At 45.9% G+C, this 25,793-nt stretch overlaps 1 protein-coding gene across 2 annotated transcripts in view; it reads left to right on the top strand.

Moving 5' to 3' along the window:
• MYO5B (myosin VB) overlaps nt 1–25,793 on the top strand; it is a 340,466-nt gene that overhangs the window by 122,947 nt on the left and 191,726 nt on the right. For both annotated transcript variants that reach the window (XM_075586196.1, XM_075586185.1), the window contains exons 3-4: nt 19,810–19,981; nt 22,249–22,393. In XM_075586196.1, coding sequence (XP_075442311.1) covers nt 19,810–19,981; nt 22,249–22,393 — 317 coding nt within the window. The remainder of the gene's footprint in view (nt 1–19,809; nt 19,982–22,248; nt 22,394–25,793) is intronic.

The following is a 25,793-nucleotide window of genomic DNA, read 5'->3' as shown; positions in this document are numbered from 1 at the left end:
TTCCCATGATCTGTTATTTATATTATCTGTTATTTATTTGATTACCCCATGTATTACTACTGTGAAGCGCTATGTATATTAATGGCGCTATATAAATAAATAGAGGAAGGAACAGAATGCACAGCGGATTCTGCAAATTTTCAGAATCCGCTGTGCCCTCTGTTCCTTCCTCTATGTACTCAGGACTGACTGCAGGCTTTCGTTCTAACATTGGAGCACCGGTAATTGTATCATTTTTCTCGTTTTAAGGTGTGCAGCATTCCTCTCTATTATCTGGGCTATATAAATAAAGACATACAATAAAATACAATTTCCTCCTCTTCACCTCCAAAACACCATCCACCTTTCACCATCCTCACCCAACTCTCAATATCACCCTCCAGCTTTCTCCATACAACCAACACCAGAGGTTCTGGATAGTTAGCCATGTCCTCACTTACTGTAAGCAAATGGAAATGGACAATGCCTATCACACTTTAGTGAATATACTCCTTCTCTTAGAAATGATGTCCAAAAAACATTTTTTTTTTTTTTTCAACTTTGTTTTTATTGGTTTTTAGTGCATACAATCAATGGGATACATTACGTTGATAATTATTCCACGTATACACTTCACTTGCAAGGACATACTACATATGACGGACGCACGTGGGGGAAACCTACAGGACAAGACCTTAACAGACAGACAACAATTACGGGGAAGTATGGGGGGGAAGGGGGGGTAGGGAGGGAGAGGCGTAGACGAGTCTCTTACTACTTGATGAACCGACGTCCTGCGCCGGCACTGTTAGCACCCTGCTCTTGATCTCACCGAGAGCCCTGCGCCAGATCCGCTTCCGTTATTCTACTTCGTTTCCGTTGGGGTAGTACTACTGCCCCGGGGGAACCCTGCCGTCCGAACGTCCCGTGTAGTCCCCCGTCCATCATCCAAGGAGAACCCCCTTCCATCTATCAAAGCCATATTGTGGCCTCATTCATCCCCTGAATATCGGTCTGTGCCAACCACAATGACCAGACTTTTTCGAATTTATCGGCCGAATCGTTAACTAAACTCGTTAACTTCTCCATTCGGCATATGAACCAAATTCTGTTCCTGATTTTGTCTATAGAAGGAATCGCATTCTGATTCCACAGTGCTGCGGTCTCGCACCGCATAGCGGTGGCAAAGTGTGCTATCAACTTGTTACCCGATCTAGATACTTCATTCGTAGGTTTACCTAACAAAAACAGCCACGGGTCCAGCTGAATTTTGAGCACCAAAAAGATCCTCTGCAGCCAATCTCGGATCTGGGTCCATATCGGCACTATTTTCGGGCAAGACCACAGCATGTGTACCAGATCCCCTTGTTCCCCGCACTGCCTGGGGCAGAGCGGGGAAGACCCCCGGTTGAATTTAGCTAATCTAACTGGGGTGAGATACCACCGTAGTAATACTTTATACGAGTTCTCCTTCAATGTTGTGCAGATGGAGCTAGTGGCCGCGGCCTTAAATACCGCGGCCCAGTCCTCGTCCTCAGTTGGCCCTGAAGATCCTCTTCCCATTGCGTCATGAAACGGGATTTACCTGTCCTGTCTGTGTTCGTATTCACCACCTCTCTGTATAAGGCAGAGATCAGTCCCCGCGTGCCTGTCCCGCGCACACAGAGCTTCTCAAAATTCGTCAGCGGTGGCCTCCCCGGGTGTGCTTTATAATATGCCCTGACCTGGAGGTATTTCATAAAATCTGTGTTGGGAATGCCTGTTTCCGACTGTAATGATTCGAAGGATTTGATCTTACCTTTAACCTCCAGGTCCTTCAACCTTCTAACCCCCGATTTACGCCAGAGCGGGAAGCTCTTATCTGTCAGACCAGGAGCAAAGTCCGGGTTGCCATATAAAGGTGCCATCAGAGTATGTTTGGAGGTCAATGAGCTGTTATCTTTGGAAGCCTCCCAGACCGAGAGTGAGTTGAGTACAGAGGTCAATGGAATGAGAACATCCCTCACCCGTTTCCTCGGGTACCAGATCAGGTCCATGAGCTCCAGCGGGGCGCACACCTCCCTCTCCAGTGCCACCCACCGCCGCAGCTCAGGGTCACCGTGCCATTGCATGATTTGGCACAATTGTGCCGCTTTGTAGTAGGATAAAACACTCGGCACCGCTAGGCCACCAGCTTCCTTGGCTTTCTGCATCGTCTTTACTCTAATCCGTGGTTTTCTACCATTCCAAATGAATTGAGATATTGATTTTTGGAGCCCTGCAATATCCGCTCTTACCACGGGAATTGGGAGAGTTTGGAACAGATATAGAATCCGGGGAAGGACGTTCATCTTGACGCTATAGATCCTTCCTAACCAGGAAATACCATATGCCCTCCAATCCTGCAGCTCTCTTTTTAGAGTCCTCAGCAGTTTGGGATAGTTAGCCGAATATAAGGAGCTTGTCTGTTTTGTGATCTGCACTCCTAGGTACTTCATGGCGGATGGGCACCATCTGAACCCAAAATTGATTTCTATCAGCTTCTCCATCTCTCTTGGCATGTTGAGGCTAAGGGCCTCCGATTTGGATTGATTTATTTTAAAGCCTGAGATCTGGGCAAATCGCTCTAGAAGCTCGAACAGATTGGGTAGCGAGACGAGCGGCTTAGTAAGGGTTAGAATGATGTCATCTGCGTACAAAGCCACTTTGTGCTCCTGTGAGTGGATTTGTACCCCAGAGATATCAGCGTTGTTCCGAATTTGCGCTGCGAGCGGTTCGATGCATAGGGCGAAGAGCAGGGGCGAAAGCGGGCACCCCTGCCTCGTACCGCTTTTAATTGGAAAAGGATCTGATGGGTATCCTTGGTGGACCACCCTAGCTGTTGGTGCCGTGTATAAAGCCTTAACTGCCTGTTGGAATATACCCCCAAACCCAAATGCTCCAAGCGTGGACTCCAGGTATGGCCAATCAATCCTGTCAAAGGCCTTTTCCGCATCTAGGCTTAGGGCCACACTTCGGATCTCCTTGGCTCCTATAAAGTCTATAATATCAACAATCCTTCTAGTGTTGTCGGCCGCTTGTCTATTTCTAATAAAGCCAACTTGATCCGGGTGGATAAGCCTCGGCAGGATTATATTTAATCTATTGGCCAGTAATTTAGAATAGATTTTAACATCTGTATTTATTAATGAGATTGGCCTGTAACTCTGGCAGCTAGTGGGATCTTTGTCCTCTTTATGAATTACTGAAATTGACGCCTGGAGCATCTGTCCCGGGAAGGGCTCCCCTGCTAGCACTCCATTGAATAACTGGAGCATATGAGGAGCCAGAACTCCAATAAATTTTTTATAGTACAGATTGGAGAACCCATCCGGGCCCGGGGCTTTTGATGCTTTTAGGTTTTTTACTACCGCCTCTAATTCCTCCCTCGTGAAGTCGCTCTGTAGTGCCTCTCGCTCTAATCTGGTCAATTGTGGCAAGGCCGCGTCTGCCAGGAATTTCCGTAGTTTACCACTTGTCCTCGCATTGTGAACCACCTTCTCCCCATTGAATAGCTGTGCGTAAAATTTCGCGAACTCCCCCACTATCACTTTAGGGTTTGAGGAACACTGGCCCCCACTTGTATTGATAGACTGAATATTATAATTTGGTTTCCGGTTTCGGAGTCTGGTAGCCAGCATAGTGTCCGGTTTGTTTGCTTTCTCATAAAATTTCCTCTGAGTCCAACTCATGTCTTTCTCGGCCCTGGAGGTAAGGAGGAGGTTCAGTTCAATCCTGACATCCTTCAACTCCTTAAGGGTATTCTCTCTACCTGTCCGGTTATGTAGTGTAGAGAGCTCATGTAACCTTTTATAGAGCTGCGTTAATTTGGCCTCCTTTTTCTTTTTTCTACTTGCAGCGATACTGATCAAGACCCCCCGGATTGTGGCTTTATGTGCCTCCCATAACAGAGAATGGGAATCCACACTGCCACTATTTATCCTGAAGTAGGCTGATAGCTCGGCTTTGACTTTTTTTTGTATTTCCGGGATTTTAATCATCGATTCGTTTAGCTTCCAATTTGCTCCCGGCCTGACAGAACCAATTTGACTGCATCGTAGCTCAATCGATGCATGGTCCGACCATGTAATATCATGTATGATTGTGTCGGATATTTGTGGGACCATTCTGCCCGAAACAAAGAAGTGGTCAATCCTACTGTAACTGTCGTGGGGATGGGAATAAAAGGAGTAGCTGCGTTCCCCTTGGTGCTGCTCTCTCCAGATATCAACGAGGCCAGTTTGCCTTAGTCCCCGCAGGAGAGCGGGATTACTTGCTTTCCTTATAGATTGTTGGGAGGTCGTGCGATCGACCTTGGGGTTAAGAACCGTGTTAAAGTCCCCTCCCAGTACAATATGACCCTCGGCCCACTGCTGCAGCTTTTGAAAGAAAACGTTAAAGAAATCTGTCTGTCCTTCACTCGGCGCATATATGCATGCCAATGTGATTCTGGTCTGTTTGAGGAGCCCGATCAGCACAATATACCTTCCCCCGGGGTCCCTTTTGATCTTTTCTACCTGGAATGGGGTGTTGTTATGCATTAATATAGCTACCCCTCCCTTTTTTTCCGCCCCTGAGGCTAGAAAAAACTGACGGAAGTGTGAGTCCATAAATTTAGGGCTGTGTCTAGAACTGAAGTGTGTTTCCTGGAGAAAGACCACTTCAGCCCCTCTCCTTTTGAACTCCGTGAAGGCGATCCTCCGCTTGTGCGGACTATTAAGCCCTTTGGCGTTTTGTGACAGAAAGGTTACCGCCATATGTATATCAATTGTGTGAGCAGATAGAGTGTATAGGTGTAATTATTCTTACCCCGGTCCCTGTGCACCTGATGGGTTTGCGAGCCGTAGTGCTTGCACTTTCCGAGCAGGATTCGTCTCACGCCTGTTGGGGCTGGGGTGGGGGGGGGGAAGAAACATGAGGGAAAGAAACATATAAATATCACATACACAAATAACAGGAACCGTATTGGTCCTAGTGGACCTCGGGTTCAATGCCCGGCTGCGATCTGTTCTTCCTGGACCTCTCTCCCCCTTGGTCCCCTTCCGTGGCTCTTGCGACCAGCCACGGACAGCCGGGTCTTTGCCAGGAAGGTGGGTCTTACCCCATCTCCTGAAGCGGATGCACATACCTGCGGGCAGGGCGATGGTCACCCCCCCCCCCCCCGCCGGCAGTTATGCGGAACTAAAACCTAACCTCCAAACTCTAAACTGTTGTCGTGGTAGGGCAGTTTTTTTTTTTTTTTTTTTTTAATTATTATTAAACATATTATTTTTATTTATTTTCCCCCTCCCAGTTCTGGTGCAGACCATAGTAAACCTCTATATTCTACTCTATTACCCTCTACTTTCTCTATACTATTTCCCAAAACTCTAAAACAATTTAACCCTTCAGTTCTGGCAGCCTTTTGTGCCAACTCTTGCACCCCGCCTACTCCTGCCCTCACGGCTCTAGCAGGGGTAACTTTTTCCCTAGTCGCCTGTTAGCGCTGGGATTTATTCCGTTTGTTTTGGCCCCTCCGTAGCTCCCTCCATCCAATCTCCCTCCTCGAACTTTCCCTCCTCTCTCGGGACACCCCTTCCCGACCTTGCGACCTCCGCTCTCCTGCCCCCCTCCCTCGCTTATGTCCGCTTTGTCCTTGTGTCGGGACTTCTCCCCGGCGGCGGATCTCGCGTGCCTCCGCCGAGGAGCTCTGCTGCATATCCGGGTCGGCGCCGTCCTCCTGACGTCACCGCGACTCCCCAGCCTTCCCTTCCAGGGCTCTCGCGAGATCCACCTCTCTGACGTCACCGGTCTGGGCGGGTCCTCCTCATTCGGAGGCGGGCTTCTGAGGAGAGAGGGCTGGTCCGTGGACCGCTCCCTGGGCGGGTCCCACCGCCGGAGAAATCCGTCCCGCCAAGAGTTGCGCCGCCATGGTCGATTTCGCGCCTCTTCTCCATCTTCCCGCTCCATGAGGTAAGGGAACGCCATCTTGGATCCTCCCGATCTGTGTGAGCCCGCTGATCTTGGCGGCCGCTGTTTGGGGCCTACTGGAGTTGGTCTCCCCTCTCCTGTATAGGTCTTCTCTGGGGTAGCATCTTGGCTGTCATGAAGGGAGTAAACTGGTTGGTAACAACGCAACAAGCGAAACGAAACTGTTCTGTGTTTATGTGTAACCCCTTCTGTGATTTATGGGCTTTTCCCGCTCCCATCTTTTTTACTTAGACTCCTCTCCTTCGGGGGAGAGGAACCCTGTCGTCTTGACGGGGATTCCGCACTAGGACCTTGTTGGGCCCCCTCTGGGGTGTTGGCTATATTTCCCTGCACCCCAAGCCTTTTCAGGAAGGCTGCCCCCTCCGAAGGTTGCTTGAGGACGTGGGGTCTTCCATTCTTTGTGGCCACCAAGGCAAAGGGGAAGGCCCAGCGGTACCTTATTTCATTGTCTCTGAGAGCCCGGGTAACGTGGCCCACGGCTCTCCGTCGGGCCAGAGTAAGGGGTGACAAGTCCTGGAATACCGTGAGGGTGATCCCCTCAAAGGTGATATGGGGGGTTGCCCGGGCTATCCTTCCCACCTCCTCCTTTATGGAGAAATAGTGGAGGCGGAGGATCACGTCTCTAGGGGGATTTGAGGCCAGTGGTCGAGATCGCAGGGCTCTATGGCACCTGTCCATCCGAAAGTCAGCTTCTGGCTTATCCGGCAGGATGGAGGCCATCCAGCGTGTCAGCAGTGCCTCCGGGTCCAAGATCTCCTCCGGGATCCCCCTGACTCGCAAATTGTTCCTCCTGTCTCTATTTTCCCCGTCCTCCTGGCGGGCCTCCAACTCCATCACCCGTTGTTCTAGGGCCTGTATACGGGAGTTTGTTTCCTGCTGAGTGGTCGCGCTGGCTTCCATGCGCTCCTCCAGGTCATTGGTTCTGGACCCAATCTGCATTAGATCATGCCGGAGCCCCTCCACCTCCCCCCTGAAAAAAGATTTCAGATCCACCAGGAGCTTGGAAATTTCCTTTTTAATGGTTCTGGATTGTTCCGTTGCTGCTCTTGCTCCCTCGGTATCCTGGGCGGAATCGGAATCCGACACCGCCGACAGCTCCGCGGCTCCCGCCTTGCCTTGTCCTGTAAAGTAGGCCCTGACATCCGACTTGCGTCGGGCTTTCTGCCTCGTTGCCGCCATCTGGTTCTGGTGCTGATCTGCCGCACCGGGGTGTGTTAATACGCCGATACTGCTCGTTTGCTTTGTTCAGATGTTGGTTTTAGTCTTAGATATTGTCTTTATTATGCCGGCGGTTGGTGGAGCTGAATGACTAAGCGTCCATCACCAGCCAGCCGCGCATGCGCATCCAAAAAACATTTTTTAAAGTACAATGGACCATATTTGCTAGACAGCCTTCTGCCTTAAAACACCATGAGGAGATGGAAGACACCTTACAGACTATTAAAGTCAATGAGCTATCAGATGTCTTCCAGTGCTACAAAGTGTCTTATGGAAGAAGACTGTTGAGAAAATATGGACCTATATGTTTGTACGTAACTTCACTCTTTGTCCTTTTAAGTGTCTCTTCCCTAATAAATGAAGATTCTCATACATTTAAAAAGGCAAGAAGAATCTTTTAATCTCAAAATGTAACACATAAACCCTATGGTAAAAAGAACTAACCATCTTCAAAATTACTCTGCTGAAGGTGTTTAAGCACATACAAGATGAGGCTAAACACTGCTGGGCATAATGCCATGTTGTAATGTTGTAATGAACCACCCATATTTCTCAGCACGCTACAAATTACTTTGCTTTACTGCAGCTACTTAATGGCTTACAAAAAGGTCAAAGTACCTACCATCGACCTGAACAATAGTATCAAAAGATAAATGTGCCATGGATAGTTGCATCCGCACCTGGAGTGTGTTCACATTGCCAAACAAGCACTTCATGTAATTGTTTGGAGATAATCTGATGTGTTGGTAGATAACAGATGCCCGCTGCCCAGACTGAACACGCTTAAAGGACCAAGTGAATTATTCATAGTTTGAAGCATATTTTCACTGGTACAAGGCCCTCATACAAAATCTTCGGGGAACACGAGTGTGAGGTCTTCATTTGAATGTTCAAGTAGCAAATTGTATTATTGTATTTGTGTTAGCCAGTAAAATCGTAGTCCGCATTGGCAAAGGTGACCTCTTTAAGCCCAGATGTTCAAAGCTCAATTAGGGCACTTAACATGATGTTACCATTAACGAGACATTAATTGAAGTTAAGGGGGTATCCACAAAAAGTCACACGCATTGCGTTAATAATGGATGTTAGCAAAAACTATATGCAATTATAATGCTAATATGCAATTATCCTGAGCATCCCCTACCCACTACACTCTGATAAAATTAAAGTGGCTGAGAAAAAGGCAGGGCTAAATTTGGGGTTAGCTAATTCAATGAACTTGTATCTACTTTGTAATATTAACTCTTTAGTAGTCCAAATACCAGCTAGCCATGGGATATACATCAATAGCTGACCACGAAGGGCAGCAAAGAGGTCAATATAGGCCTCACACTACACCAACTACTCTCTTTGTCAACAAGAGAGGCTATTAAGGCATTGCTTGGCAGCAACACTACCTGTGGCTCTCTGTTTTTGCCCAGTACCATTGTTTGTGGATTTGCCTATAACCTTATTTGGGGGGGTGGGCGGAGGGTTGTTAATTGGAAGAAATTGTCTCGATCAAGGACACAATAAAGATGTCTGCCCAATAGAGCTGTAGTCCTCATTACTACTTGTATGACACAACTTCATCTAACCCTGTAGAATCTCTTATGTTGGTACTGTAAATGGTGCAGAACAATCAATTTATCTCAGGAGCCATATAGTTAGGACAGTGGTTCACTATATAAAGCTGGGCTGAAAAGCTGTGTAATGCAGCTGGCATAAGCTTATGGGGGTCCATGTTTAAATGGATTTTAAGCAAAAGTGACAAAGAGTTCTCATGCGCATGTCATTTCCCAGAATCCCTGGCTGCGGTGGCAGTATTGTATCCCAAGAGATAATGGTGAAAGGTGGATCTGTCTGCCACATGTGACTGTACTCCCAAGTGATATTTTTATTTGCTATATGCTGTACTGTGGAGGGTTTTTGTCACTTTTTTTACCCACCATATCTTATTTAATTTATATAAACCATAAAAACCATACACTCACGGTGTACCTGACTTACCACACTTTCTTTCAGTCACAAACATTTTCTACAGATCACTGGGACAGCAGTGAGCGCACAAATGGTACCACAATATGCAAACGTCTTTATAACCACCAGACAGGATATAGCAATAATAAAAAAGCCATGTTTCTGTGCACCGTTTCTTTACAGAACGGTGCACAGTAAATAAAAATACCACTTGTTGTGCATTTGCATGTCTCAGACTGGTCTGCATCCCTGCCTTTCCCCATTATCTCTTAGCATACAATGCTTGCACTGGAGCCAGGGATTCTGGGTAATGACAGGCATAGGGGCACTGGGTGTCACTCTTTATTTCTGAGAAGGTGAACACTCGCTGTCACAACTCCATGCATGAGGACTAATAACTTCTATCCCTCAATAAAACTCGATTTAAGAACTGCCTGTGCCCAGACTCAGAAGCAGTGGGGAACCAAAGCCCCCTGACTTCACTTCTGACATTGTTCACCACTTTAGACCAAAATAATTACAAATGATTTACTACAACACATGCAACAAAAGACAAAAAGCCCCAGTGCTACATCCAACATGGCAAATTTTAGAGTTAAATACTATAATTTGTCATATTGGATGTAGCATTGGGACTTCTGGTCTTCTGTTGGATACATGAGGTCACAATCCCAATATGCTCCTTTTGAAACAAATATATCGTCGTTGTAGAGCCAAAACTCATTAAGTGCATTTTTGCTACAAACTCACTTCACACAGTACCCTTCCGGGCTTAGATTTTCTTGATATTTCTATTGAAGAACTCGTTAGACACCTAATCTTCAGAACGTGTTACATCAAAATACCTTCCTTTTTTAAATAAGGATTTTTTCCTGGCATAAACATGTCATTGCTTTTTCCTCAGTACTCACAGAATGTAGTTGTTTTACCGCTATGACAACGATATATGCACTGGTGGGTTTGGGTTCTGAGTTTGTAGGGATTGGGTGTGTGTTACTACAACATATAGGCGGATTGGGTGTGTGTTACTACAACATATAGGCGCACATGAGAAAAATAAGATTTTTTTTAAATTTTTTTTTTTTAAATAATCTGTATTGGAAACTTAGTTTGTAGGCCCCCAAGTTATATTAGGCAGGTCATGAGCGACAACGATGAAAGGAAAAACAACTCTTGGCAGTAGTTTGTCTCGGTTCTTTAAGGCAATGTTCACCTTAATAAAATATTTTTATGGTCCTATAAATTAAACCAGTTTGATTAGCAGTGACTGTGATATGGGGCCGGTGTGCGCACACACGCTCTCTAGTCGGTCACTATTTTATACTTCATTAATTGGAATGTCAGGAAGTGTATTGCATGCCCTTGAAACAGATTGTCACAAGCCCAGCAAAACGGCTAAGGTGAGTGTGAAAGCTTGTCATTCTGACGGGTGTATGTATCAAGGCAAAAGCGGGGCAGTTCTGGGACACACAATCTGTATCACATGTGTAGCCATATATAACCCCTGGCTGCTAAAATTCTCTGCCCTAACATATAAGCCCTGGTACCAGTGCAGGCAGTGTTAGGGTCAATCCCTTGTTCTTGCTGTAGTAAGTAACTCCCCAGTAGTTACAGGTGGGGTTGGGCCCACGGCCGAGGTGCTGCCCACCTACCCTGGTAATAAAAAGGGGCTGCAGCTCAAATTATAGTGTGTTGGAGCCAGGGCTCTGGTTCGTGTTCTGTCCTTCCCCCCCCCCCCCCCCCTCAGGGGAGTTGGAGCTGATTCCCCTTATCCCATCAGTTGGTAAGGGAGCTAAGAAGGCACTTGTGGTGCCTCAAACTCCTTGGGTTGGACTAAGAGAAGACAGATGTATGCTGTGAGACCAAATAAAGACCAGTTGTTTTATGCCTGCCTGAGTATGATTTATTCGGGGAAGAAGAGAGATTCCTGCAGGGACTACTCCTATCTATGATAGGCCCTTGGAGGATGGAGGCGCTGCACCAAAGAAATAGACGATAAACCCAGCCTGACCTGTTGATCCAATACAAACGGCGGATGCTCAGAGCTCCTGAGAACCTACAGGTGAGCACCACAAAACACCAGGTAGTGGACAGATCTCCTGGGGGGGGGGGGGGAAGAAGGAGCTACATTTGGAGGCGCTGCTGAGATGCGCGTAGGCAGGCTTTTTCAGCAGAAAGAGAAAGAGAATTTGATCTCCACTAAGCCAAACTGAGAGGTGCTTGAAAACCACCGTATCAGGGCCAGCTGCTCTAGGGATCATGTGTGGTATCTCAGTTGAAATCTAGGGCGTCAAGGGACCAGAACTCCCGGAAGGGAGCTACAACATGAAGACCCGAAATTGTACTAAGAAATGCACATGTGTTGTGTCTCAGGGGGCTCTCTGGATGCAAGGGACCAGACCCCCCAGAAGGGAGCTGCAGCGCATGAAACAGTGGTTCCCGCCTAAACTGGAGAACCGCGTGGTGAGCTGTGCAAGATGCAAGCTTTTACTTTGCAAAAATGTGCCTGGCTTGGTACGAAAGCTGAAGCCGCGCCCATATTTAGTGCCTGGACTCCTGGATCCACCAGGGGGAGGAGGCACTGATCAGAGTGACACAACGAGGGGCATAGCCAGATGCAGCTACTGCACCCTGCAGATGCACATGGTGACTGAAGGAGTAGGACCTACGCTAGGCTTGCTCCCTGTTCCACTAAATATTATGGCTTAACGAGTTGCTACCTGATATGGAAGTCAAGCCCCGCTGTAGGAGGTGTGGTGTACCATACCTCCAACCATAGGTGCCGCCTCAACCTGCGCCTAGCCAGAAGGACGTAAGGGGCTTCTATGACCTAATCTGTGGGCTACGAAAGATCATGGAGTATGCCTCTCCGAGAGAAGAGCAGGGCTATCTGTAGGCTTTCTATGACCTGTGTCATGCGGACCGGCATTGCCTGGACTACGGCCTATGAAATGCTGAATTGGGGGCGGGCTCTCTGGAATCTGAACGTACAACGAGGAGAAGGTATCCTACCTAGTAAGGGTGTGGAAGGTAGGCAGGAACATCTACGTAGATAGGGTGGAATATATTTCAGAGAGGGGCGAGAAGCGTTGCTATTCGGTAACAGTACCGGATGGTGAGGGCAGGATGGTACGCAAGCCTGACCCAGCCCATTATTATTAATGTATTGAGTATAGATTCTCCAGTGTAGGGAGGATCATATTATGACTTAGGGCATTAAACATGTTATTACTGTTGTGTTTTTCCTGTTTCACCAATTTATTGAAGGTGCATAAATTGGGTGCCTTATACGAGGCGTGAGGGTTCCACCAGGGTGAGCATATAGCCTATAACCCCTGGCTACTAAAATCCTCTACCCATCCTTCTTTCCATTTTTTTTTTTTATACCGCTGCTAGTTTTACGTAGCGCTTTACAGAGACATTTTGCAGGCACAGGTCCCTGCCCCGTGGAGCTTACAATCTATGTTTTTGGTGCCTGAGGCACAGGGAGATAATGTGTCTTGCCCAAGGTCACAAGAAGCCGACACCGGGAATTGAACCAGGTTCCCCTGCTTCAAACTCAGTGCCAGTGTCTTTACTCACTGAGCCGCTCCTTCTGCCCTAACATATAAGCCTGGTACCAGTGCAGGCAATGTTAGGGTTAATCCCTTGTTCTTGTTGTAGTAAGTAACTCCCCAGTAGTTACAGGGGGCGGTGGGGGTGGGCCCACGGCCCAGGTGCTGCCCACCTACCAGGGCTAAGACCTGGGACCCCTGGTAATAAAAAGGGTCTGCAGCTCAAATTATAGTGTGTTGGTGCCAGGGATCTGGTTCATGTTCTGTCCTTCCCCCCCCCCCCTCAGGGAGTCGAGCTGATTCCCCTTTTCCCATCAGGGGGTAAAGGAGCTAAGGAGGGACCCACAGGTGAGCACCACAAAACACTAGGTAGCGTGGTGAAATGGGGAGTATAGTGTATATATTTTGGTCATGCCCTAAAAACCAGAGAAGTATTTGCCATTATTGAAAGAATCCTGGGAATCACTGTTCCGCACGACCCTCTTTACAAACTACTAGGAAAACCAGCGACCAACCAAAACAAAAAAGGAAGCCAAAGTTATGTCCCAAATTTTGAATGCCACTAGATGCACAAAAGCAAGAACTGGAAACAAGCTACCCCCCATCTTTAGCCAAATAAATAATAAGATATGGCATGTAGTTTATATGTAAAAACTTTCAGCATATATGAATGGCCCCACCACTCAATTCGCAGAGATTTGGGACCCGCATTGCAGGTACAGTATATCCCCATATCTAGATTAAAATATTCTGAATGTTGTGATTTATGTTGTACTAAAATTGCTGTTCACCACTCTATATATGTACTGTACACATGCTGTCCCCTTTCCTTAATCTCCTCCCCCAAATGTGTTATTACCAATTACCTGTATCAATGTACCCCCCTCCCCCCTTTTTTCTTTTATGTACACTTTTCCCATAATTTTGAAAACAATTCAATAAAAAAAAATGAAGTAACAACAACAAAAAAAAACGGTAGTGGGCAAATATCCCGTAAGAGGGGGGTGTAGGGGAGGAGCTGCACATGTAATAAACGGGGGGGTCCAATTGTTCATCAATAGGATTTGTTTTTTTTATACGTCTGGCACGGTTTGTTTTTCCCCCCAGAATTACGCCACATTTGTCTTGATATATATCCCTTACAATTTTATATACCACTTTTTGAAGTCTATGTTTCCCTCTTCCAGTTGCAAAACTGGGGCAGAACTTCTGCCAAATAAACAGCACCATGTCTATTAAAGACAAAGGTTGTGTAGGAAACGGATTTTGTTTTTTTGTCTTTGATAAATACTGTACTGTATGTAGAGTTGCCAGGTGGCTTCTCCAAAAATACAGGACACAATGGTGATAGGTGCGATGCACTCAAGACACACACACACACACACACACACACCTCTCAGCTCCATGCTGTTTCCTCCTTTCCTTGGCCCCACCCTCTGGCTCCTGACACCACCTCCTGATTGGCTGCATTACCCAGCAGCCAATCGGGATGGAGGAAGCTGCTCAGCCCCCTAGCAACAGCCCTGCTCTGGGAAATCCTGCGACACCCCAAGCCGTTCAGGTCACTATGAAAGGTAAAACCAGTATTCACATACATTTCCATTATTACCTCTAGTATTTTACTGGACAGAGTGTCCAAATACACGACAGTCCGGTTCAATACTGGGCACCTGGCAACCCTAAGTCTGCATGGTGCACTTTTCTTACATATCCCCTATTATCTCAAGGCTACAGCGCCAGGGTAAAAGTATCGCCATACGAATGTAATGAGTGCTCGCCACAAACAAGCCGGGACCACGAGGTTGAGGTAGGGATTGGTTAACACTGACCCAGAGTCGAGCGGCCACGTCCGGTGTGCAGGTTCGTAGTCATGTACACAAGATAACAGCGAGCGCACATACAAAACAGAATGATAATAATGATAATGAGTTAGATGGTGATAAAACAAATGAAATGTTAGAATAGGGTGTTGGAAAAGGATCATACAAATATACACTCACACGGCCAAATGTGAGTGACAGTCACATCTGTAGCAGAGTATGATTGTCTCTGATATCGTCACTGCTGTACTCACGACTCTTGAACGTCAAATCTTCTTCCTGGGATACTAAAATCCGTGTGGATACTCCTGTAGACTGTGTCTGCGAATCTTCTAGGGTCTCCTCACTGCAAAATTCCTCCGATGGTACCTCAGAGAGAAGGTGAGAGTGGCAAGAATTGATCCCAAACAACCAAATAATAAATAGCTGATAGGGAATATAAGTATGAAATAAAATATTATATTAATCACTCACACGGGCATGTGTGAGAGCCCTTGTAGAAAGAATTTTGCAGACAATCTTTGATGCTTCTGCCTCAAGTTTTCTTCCAATGGTACCTCAGACAAATAAGTAGAAACAGTGGGGGTTGGTCCCAGAACAAAATACCGGGAAATGACTTGGTATGGATATAGAAAATATATATAATCACTCACATGGGCTTATGTGAGTGCCCTCATATAACAGGTACTTGACTCCAACATATCTGGAGTCAAGTACCTGTTATATGAGGGCTCTCACACATGCCCGTGTGAGTGATTAATATAATATTTTATTTCATACTGATAGTCCCTATCGGCTATTTATTATTTGGTTGATTGGGATCAATTCTTGCCACTCTCACCTTTTCTCTGAGGTACCATCGGAGGAATTTTGCAGTGAGGAGACCCTAGAAGATTCGCAGACACAGTCTACAGGAGTATCCACACTGATTTTAGCATCCCAGGAAGAAGATTTAACGTTCAAGAGTCGTGAGTACAGCAGTGACGATATCAGAGACAATCATACTCTGCAACAGATGTGACTGTCACTCACATTTGGCCGTGTGAGTGTATATTTGTATGATCCCTTTCCAACACCCTATTCTAACATTTCATTTGTTTTATCACCATCTAACTCATTATCATTATTATCATTCTGTTTTTTATGTGCGTTCGCTGTTATCTTGTGTACATCTTTCATTCGAGGATCCAGGGAAGGTTCTCCTTCAGCTGAGCAGCAGCGACAGTTTGGGCCAGTATAATTTCTAATACTTTCGGCCTCTCACTGCCATTCACCCATTATCATATAACTGCGTATCTCACGCCCTGTTATATTTTATTTGCACATCTAGGTAGCGCCCCAGTGTCCCCACTTCGTAGTCATGTAGCCAGGTCAGAGTAGGAGAAGTCGGGTAGTAGGTATACTAGCCAGGGTTGGAGATAGTAGAGGTCGTGTAGCCGAGGTCGAGGACAGGAGATGGTGGAATAGTGGATGAATCCGTGGTCCAGGTTCAGATGAAACTGCAAGGCAGAACAGACAGGGCAAAGCAATGCAGGACTATAAATAACCGAGTGCTTGCGACCAGCACAACAAAGTGTTATGCTCAGCCAAATTGCAGAGGCAAAGACTGAGCATATAAAGGGTGAATCAGCCAATCGGAGACCTGCTGGTCAGCAGAGCCTGAAAGTGAAACCAGAGGGCTGATTCGTTGCTGTGCAGAGTGCACACAGCAGGAGCTGATGAGGCAAGTGTACAGCCAGTCAGAAGCAAACTCTGGGCCGGAGCTTGCGCCCGATCCTCACAACGAAACAGTGTGAATTCAAGTTTTGACGCATTATTCCATTTTGTGTTTGCCTCATGTACGAAAGGTTTCTTACATTTTGTCGCAAGCTGTTGGCCACAAAAGTTAACGAAATTTCAGACCTGCCGGATTTAATTGGATTTGGGACAAATACAAAATGAAAACGGTGACGCAAGAAAAGCCGCGTTTGATGCATTTCATTGCATAAAAATACCACTTGTGAGCGCATTCGCATGTCTCTCAGGTCTGCAACCCTGCCTTTCCCCATTATCGCTTAGCATACAATACTTCAACTGCAGCTAGGGATTCTGGGAAATTACATGCAAATGAGCACTCACACTGGGTCGATCTTAACTTCTTATTCATTCAAACATGGAGACCCTATGAGCTTATGCCTGCCGCATTACACAGCTTTTCAGCACAGCCTGGATATAAGAAGTGCACAGCCAGTAACCCTACACACAAACAGCTATTTCGACCTTTTGGTTCTCATCAGTGTGAGGCTGGTTGCTGGCTCTGCAACGTGAATCTGGTAGTGGGTATAACCAGACACTATAATGGCGAGTTTTTTCACTTTTTTTTTCTTCACTATTTTCCACTTTGTCACTTTTTTTTGCCCACCATGATTTCTTAAATATTTGGTTGTACCCTCATACTAGCTTCACATTGCAGAACCAGCAACCGGCCGCGCTCTGATGAGAACCAAAACAGCTGTCTGAGTTACTTCTTTAACCCAGGCTTTGCTGACAAGCTGTGTGATACAGCTTTCCATGTTAAAAGGGATAAGAATGTAGAAAAAACCAGGCGCTTACCTCGAGTCACAAACAAAAGTAGGCTTACAGTGAAGCAGTCAAATCAACTATGGCTCTCTAGCAGATGCTGTGTGCCAACATTAGAATTCCTCCTGCTTCTACCCCAGAAAAGGGTTAATCCAGAGCCCTTAGAGAAACATAAAAACAAACAGGCAATGGGGGAGCGTGGGATTAAAGAGGCATATGCAATGACAATAAAATGCTGATAGTAGTCTCAAATAGTTAGGTAAAAATGGGGGATAGGTTTTATATACTGAGGTACTTACACGGCCATGTGTAAGTAAACACAATAATTGGTAACTTTCTCAAGACGAACTCCGTCTCTCCCAGCAGTGATGGATGAAAATTGATCAATGGATCACTGGAGGGGGAGGGGGGGGGTTGCGAGCGCTGGGGCCGGCACACAGGATGGGCGCAGCAAAAATACTTTGCGATAATGTTGAAAGTCAGGGTTTCAGACCTGTCTGAGACGGGAATCTGGTCACAAGTGATCATTTTATTTGCTGTGCGGCGGAGGGTTTTTGTGTTGCTTTTTTTTTTTTTTTTTTACCCATCATAACTTTGTCTGGTTATACATTTCGTTACAGTCTCTGCATCATGTGACTCCTGTTGACACGGCAAATTGCAGTCGGGCTCTCATAGAGCAAAACTTGGAGCAAAGATGAAAATGACGCAATTTGTGCTAATTTTGCTCCAACTTTGCCTGGATATATCACCCTATTTGTTATACAACCCTCGTGCCCTTATTGAAATACGGCAAGAGTCATCGGGCGCACAAAAACACAAAATGTTGCCGAACTTGAAAGAAAATAATATTTGTTTTCTAATGTCTCCAAAAAACATTCCTAAATGTATAATTGGATTGTAAGCTCTTTGGGGCAGGGACTCCTTTTCCTAAATGTCACTTTTATGTCTGAAGCGCTTCTTCCCATTACGTGTTATTTGTATTATTAGTTATTTATATGACTGTCACGTGTATTACTGCTGTGAAGCGCTGTGTACAATAAGGCGCTATATAAATAAAGACATACTGTAAATACATACATACACATAATATAAAATGATCACCCGTCTCTAGCCATAAATATCTCTGTAAATTGTGCAGCCTAGAAAGCAAATTACTTTTGTAGCCCTGGTATGTAATTACAGATGTAGCAGACGCTATTACACCTGTTATCACACATTATAGGTTAAAGCAGTAAAATTCAGGGCATTATTGAAAACCCGGCTCTATGATTGGTTAAAATTCCGGGCATTATCCAATCAGTAATGCCCGGAATTTAGCAGCTTGCAAAGTGCAGTTTTCAATGGGTTTATTTCCAGCCAATCAGCTTTCAGAAACGGAGCAGGAACACTTGAAATGTAAATTATTGTGCAAAAACTAGTGGAACAACATCTGTATAATACAGCTCATCTGCACTTAAGATATGAAACGTTAGATGGTAAGCTCTTCGGTGAAGTGACCACTCAGCTGATTTTTCAGTTGTAAGTTTGCAGAGTTTTCAGGGACACATTTATGAAGGGCCGGTATCCGTTATCTCACCCATTCAATTCAATGGGAGTAGATGCCGTACGATAACCCGTACCGGCTCTGGATAAATATGACTCTCCAAAGATGAGCTGCACTCTGCTGCATGTACTAGGTTTCCCCAAAGCATTCTGGGAATGAACAGTCGTTATGTTCTGTTCAGACGAGATCAAAATCTGAAGTAGATCAACATTTCGTGTATAGCGCTATGTATACTGCAAGCACATTGTGTACAGACCGGGCTGCAGACCGCTTTGCCAAGGCCCAGGTCTAGTCTCCACCTGGACAATGGGTTGTTGAGCTAGTGGGGGTGTGGTCCGCACCCCCTGTAGGGGCCCTGAAAGTTCCTCCACTCTCCCACCCCCTCCTGCTCCCAGTGGCGGATTTCCCATTAGGCCCGGGCGACAAAATTTGGGGGCTGCCAAAATGTCCGCCCTCATATACCTTTGCCGCACTATCGGGCCTAATGGGAAGACCCTTAGCCGTTGCAGCCGCCTCCTTACCTGTCACCCTCTTTCTCCTTCTGAACCGCGGCGTCAAATTACATCATGACGTCGCGTTACCATGGCAATGCGCCACATGTGACGTCACGATGCATCATTTGCCGCTGTGGTGCAGAAGGTGGAGGCGGCCATAACAGCTCAGTGCCTAGTGGTGGCGGAGTTTCCCTTCTCCCTACTGTCTCACTTCCTCCCCAATCAGCTTTCAGAACAGCTGAGACGGGGCAGGGGATTGGTTTGCTTGAAGTAAAAGCTCTGAGACAGGGCAGGGGATTGGTCAGGACGTATCTCTCCCCTCACTCTCACTTCCTCTCTCACCCACTGCGCGTACTCTCTCCCTGCACACAACCTCCCCCAGCGTGCACACACTTTCTCTTCCCTTCTCCGTCCTCCCCTTCCCCCCACACCCCCCCCCCCCCGGCCCTGGCGGTAAGGTAGAGCCCAGCTGAAACCAGCAATAGCAAAACGTGCCCCCAACAGCCTCTGCCAATGAGGCCTGGGACAGCCCCCCCCCCCCTTCTGTCGGCGGCCCTGTGCAAAAATGAAATTGCAATAGCACTTAACAGAGAGCCTAAGGTTGAATGAAACTGAAGATGAATTCATTTGTAAATGAGGCATTGCAATAATTTCTGTAATCTATTCCTTGTCTGTTTTTCTGTGTCTGCTATCAGGTGTATGAGCATCGCCTGGACCCTAAAACTAACCAATTACCGTATCTACGTAACCCGGATATTCTGGTGGGAGAGAATGACCTCACAGCGCTTAGCTATCTCCACGAGCCGGCCGTGCTACATAACTTAAAGGTCCGATTCCTGGAGTCCAACCATATCTATACCTATTGCGGTAAGAGAAGCACCGTTCTGCAGGTTTAATTCCCGTGTCACACTGCAAAGCATTACTAATGTATCACAAGCTGCTCTTCCTGCGCGTCTAACCACTTGCTCTGTACATTTGTGTGTTAAAGAGGCAATCCAAGCAAGTAATGTGTTTTTTTTTAACATAACAATTGAAGCAGGGGGTATTGTATTGTACAGGCATACCCCGCATTAACGTACGCAATGGGACCGGAGCATGTATGTAAAGCGAAAATGTACTTAAAGTGAAGCACGACCTTTTTCCCACTTATCGATGCATGTACTGTACTGTACTGCAATCGTCATATACGTGCATAACTGATGTAAATAACGCATGTGTAACAGGCTCTATCGTCTCCCCGCTTGCGCACAGCTTCGGTACAGGTAGGGAGCCGGTATTGCTGTTCAGGCGCATGCACGAGCTGCCGTTTGCCTATTGGACGACATGTCCTTACTCGCGAGTGTACTTAAAGTGAGTGTCCTTAAACCGGGGTATGCCTGTATGTCTTTGTTTATATAGCGCCAAAAGTGTACTCAGCGCTTCACAAAAAATACAGTACAGGGAATTATAATTATATAATAAGTGCAGCAAAATCAGATAATAGGAAAGGAAATCCCTGCCCTGAAGAGCTTACAATCTAAGAGGTTTGATGGGGAACTTACAGATACAGCAGGTGAGGGGGTAAGTGCTGTGTATGGCAGTGCTTGGTCACAATGGGTGGTTGGAGTGACTGAGTGTGGGACAATAGCCATGAGTGCAGGCTTTTTGGATGCTTGATTTGTGGGGCAAGTTTAAAGGTTAGTCAGTATTAAAATTAGAGGGTTAACACAATTTACAGTGGAAGAGATGGCAGGGAGCCATGGGTGAAATCAGGTGTGTACAGTATGTGTATCCATAGCTGAACCCCAATTTAAGCTTCGGTGACCCCCACTGATTTCTGAGGTACTTGCCTCCAGAGGGGGTAGCTCCACTCGGCTATCAGGGTTCACTTAATGGCGGAGTTTCAAAGCTTCCATGCCGTACGGCCCAGTAGGAAACCGTGACGTCATCAGGTTCGTCCCACCTGACGCAGGAGCTTTAAACTTTGCAGAGATACCGCCCACCCCTCGGGGGGTAAGAGTCTCGGGAAACAGGTTGTCCCCACAGCTGAAATTAACAGGGGTTTCAGCTCTGGGGACCCCCTGCTTCAAACCTGTGTGAAAAATAAATAATAATAATAAATAAATAAAAACCTTTAATGGATGAGTATCAATCACAAAGTAGAAAGGAGGCCTCCCAGTGGTGGAGGAAATGGCGCTGTTTACCACGGGTGCTCGCAGATCCAGGCAGCTGGTTGGTGTAACTTACAGTAAGATACAATTATCAACGTTTCGGTCCCTACCTGTCTCAAGGTTGAAAATGGTCCGTGTAGGGACCGACAACGTGGACAATTTGTCTAGGTAGATTAAGTCATTAAAGTATTAGCTTTTGTATTAGTACAGTGGGGGGCCGGTTCTTTGCTTTTTCTATCTTAATGGAAGAGTGAACATTAAAAGAAATGAAGGAGCTGGTGCTCAACGTCAGTCCTCAAGACACCCCCAACAGGTCAGGTTTTCAGGATATCCCTGCTTTAGCACCGGTGTGTCAACCCTTCCCTGCTTCAGCACAGGTGGCTCAATCAGCCCCTGCTTCAGCACAGGTGGCTCAATCAGTGGCTCAGTCTTTGACTGAGCCTCTGATTGAGCCACCTGTGCTGGAGCAGGGAAATCCTGAAAATCTGACCTGCTGATGAATGGGGGGGGGGGGGGAGGGGGGCACCCCGGGGCACCCCGGGGCACCCCTGCCTTATATTATACATGATACACATAGCTCCCGGTATGTGTTTTACAAAGGAGATACCACTACTACTGAAAAAATACAATGACTGTAAAGCCATATTGAAATATAACAGGGAAAGCGTCACGTGGGGTTGAAGAGACATCAATTAGGCACCGCCGCTGTTTTAAGTAATGAGGTTTTACCCTGTAATGGGTCTAATCGTTATATAGATCTTCACACATAAATAATGAGTTGAACTCTGCCAAGGTAACCGATATTTATTTACGGTGTAGGGATGTTTCAATTTAAAAGGCGCTGCTTGGGGATTTGCTGCTGGCAGCCCCTTCCTTTTAATGGGAGCCCATGCAGCGATGTGGGAAACGAAAGCATTATTTGTTACAAACTGTGATGGTAAGGTCATTATATACTGAAAAACTGTATTTGTATTTTCTTTGTAGGTATTGTGCTTGTTGCCATTAACCCGTATGAGCAGTTGCCAATCTATGGAGAAGATGTCATTTACGCATACAGTGGCCAAAATATGGGGGACATGGACCCCCATATATTTGCTGTGGCAGAGGAAGCATACAAGCAGATGGCCAGGTATGCAAACATGTATTTCAATGTTTTTTTTTCTTGTTTTTTTTTCTTGAAAGGGTTACAGTGGGTTAATTTAAAAAAATAAACAGCCATTTGGTGTCACACGTTCAGAAGCAGCAGAATGAGTGTTTTTACTGCCGATAGGGCAACTTCTAATCTGTCAGGATTGTATGGTTTTGTCGTATATTCCATTTGCTGGTTCCAATGAAGTTACGATTTATGACTCGTTTGGCTCGTCTCGGAAGAGATTAGGGGTTGCCAGGTGTCCAGTAATGAACCCGAACTCTACTGTCCAGTAAAAAAATGAAATACTGCACCTTTTGGGTGTATACCGCCCGGTATTACCCCTCTGGACATAGTGACCTGACCAGCTTGGGGGGGGGGGGGGGGACGCAGGATTTTGCAGGGCTGTTGCTAGAGGGCTGGGCAGCTTCCTCCATCCTGATTGGCTGCTGATGTGTAATGCAGCCAATCAGGAGCCTTGGGGTGGAGCTAAGGGGAGGAGGAAACAGCAGGTAGCGGAGAGAGGTGAGGGGGGGGGGGGGTTACCGTGTTTCTAGCGCATCACACCTTTTACCATTGTGTCCAGTATTTTTTGGAGAAGTAACCTGGCATTCCTGTGAAGGACATCGATGTGGCAATCAATGGTTGTGTCATTTCCGAACCCCATCCCATTCATACTTCATCAAATGTTGATATGTGTATGTAAAAACACGTGCAATGTTCTAATAATTCAAACCTTGGGAGGACAAGTGCATTGCTAAGCTTCGGCAATCTGTAAGAATAATGTTTCAGCGGTTTTCAGAGAGGTGTTTATTGTCCGATTTAGATATCCACATCATGATGGTGAGATCTACTGTAAATGAACATATACTGGGTTGAAGGAATATATATGTAACCCCCCCTTACCCGTTTCTTAAGGAGTTTACATCAGATAGACTATTTATATGGCTGTGCTCAGTGGTCTAGAAAAGTTGGCCGCAGCCATTTTGGTGCGACCAAATGGCCACCGGCGTTTAGCCATGACTCACCCCCTGCTGGCCACTTTGCTGCTAAGGTAAGTTCCTTACCCTAAAATCCCCTACCTTAAGCCCTTACCACAATACCCCCTATCCTAAACCCTTACCCCAATACCCCCTATCCTAAGCCCTTACCCCAATACCCCCTATCCTAAGCCCTTACCCCAATACCCCCTATCCTAAGCCCTTACCCCAATACCCCCTATCCTAAGCCCTTACACCAAAAAAAACCTTAAATTAACCCCCTACCCTAAGTGCTAAAACCCGTTAAATTAACTTCCTACCCTAAACAGTAATAAACTTACCTTAGAGGCGGATCTATTGCAGCGGTGGGGTGAGTCGCGGTGAAGCGCTGATGGCAATTTGGTCACAGTGAAACGGCTGGGACCAAATGTCCCATTCCGCTGCTCAGTGTCTCGTACCTGTTCAGGGTGCTGGGTCAGTGCAGGCTGGGCGTCGATATGCAGATAGAATAAGGATGGGTGCCAGCAACTCTTATAGTACAAACATTGCTAATGCTCCACATACAAGGGCAGGCGTCACATGGACATTACCTGCTGTCAGACAATGTAGTTACTCTGTGCTTCTTCCCTTGGTAGCTGTCACTCATACGCTGGGAACATACTTATACTTGTGTCCTTTAGTAATGTTAGATTGGCAATCTTTTGTTTAGCTTCCTCACATTATACACACATATATACACACACATGCGAAAACTGTGTACCCCATAGGACTTAAACATACAGTATTTCACATATTTCAAACCTGAAATGTTGTTGTTGCGACTACAGATCTTAATCTAAGTCCTACTAGTAGATAAAGATAACCTTTTTCAAGGGACAGGTAGGAATACACACTTACACACGCTAAAATCCAAATAAGTGCAAAAATATATTTATTTTTATTTTTTGCACTCATATTTTAGCACTTGATTCTGTGAATATATACTGTATATATATATATATATATATATATATATATATATATATATATATATATATATATATACATATATACATATATATATATAACTTTTCTTTTCTTCTTCTCTACAGACTCAAGTGCTAAAATATGTGTGCATGAGAGCTTCTGTATGTTTTTGAAGTCCCACTTTATATGCCTAGAACTTTCATGGTTGAAGGGGTTACATCAAAAAGACATCCCACATGATTTCAAAGCTGCTTTGTTCAGAATTCTCTTTTACTCCACTTAAAGCAACCAAGTGACTCCGTGCCAGCGGGTTACTGGAAATGGAATTACTGCCGACCCTATAACATTAGGCACATGAAAATATATACACTCATGGCTGCCGACAGTGGGATATAGCCAAACAAAGCCCAGTGGAGGACGGGACTGAGCCTATCGTGGAAGTTGGCGCCTGACTTCCTTATGACACGCTCAGCCGCCTTACTGCTGGAATAGACCCGCGCCAGCAGTCAAGTAATGTTTATCTGGCACAACGACTTTGGCTCATAACCCCCCTCAACAATTTCACTCTGCAAAATCCCTCCCTTCAGTAACTCCGGCACCCCACCCATCGCCTCCAGAATACTCTGCTGGGGACCAGGTCACAGCTGGAGCCGTGGGACCCGATAAACATGTCGGCGAGCCTGGGTACACTTAAATTCCTCTGCCCATGCTGGATGGAGATACTTCCAAGCAATTACCATGGAAGTGCCCTAATTTATGCAGCTCACCAGATACAAATAACATGTTATCTTTAATACTTTGTGTGTTTAGTATATGCTCTCGTATGCACATTCATTAGGAGGAATATTTCCCTTTAAACATGTTCATCATATCAGAGTCATGGCAATCACAGGGCATGAGCGAAGATGTCTGTTACACTTTGTGTCATCAGATTCTTTGCCACTGAAAGGGTTAAGAGATTCTGGGATTAGTAATCTTCGTATTGGGAAAAAGAGTATTTAAAACGAGTATTTTCAAAACATAACGGGCTTAGTCTAACCCAGTGGCATGGAGCCATTTGCTTACCTGAAATACGGTGCTCACACTATTTTGTGTTATATTTATTGCGTCGCAGTTAGTACAGTACTTACATATGTAGCAGATCCTATTGAACGATAATGCGCTACTGAGTGTTTTAGCGTGGTATTGTGTAGTTTGCATAGCAAATACAGCAGTAACATGCCAAACTGCAATTTTACGAACTAAATCGCACAACTTCATGTATTCCCACGCAATTACAGGTGCAATAACAGATGCTATATAGTTACAGTAAGTATTAGATTTTACCATTTCTTTTGGCATAGTGTGAAAGGTTGCGTCCCAGCCTTTGTTTAAAGAAGCCGCAGCATCAGACCCTGGGAAGAATGGAAGAGGCTTTTGCTGTTCTCTGAGCCTTCTTTTTATTAGGTATTCCA

This window comes from Ascaphus truei, chromosome 1 (assembly GCF_040206685.1).
Source record: "Ascaphus truei isolate aAscTru1 chromosome 1, aAscTru1.hap1, whole genome shotgun sequence".
NCBI lineage: Eukaryota > Metazoa > Chordata > Amphibia > Anura > Ascaphidae > Ascaphus > Ascaphus truei.
This window is presented reverse-complemented; position numbering and strand designations above follow the sequence as displayed.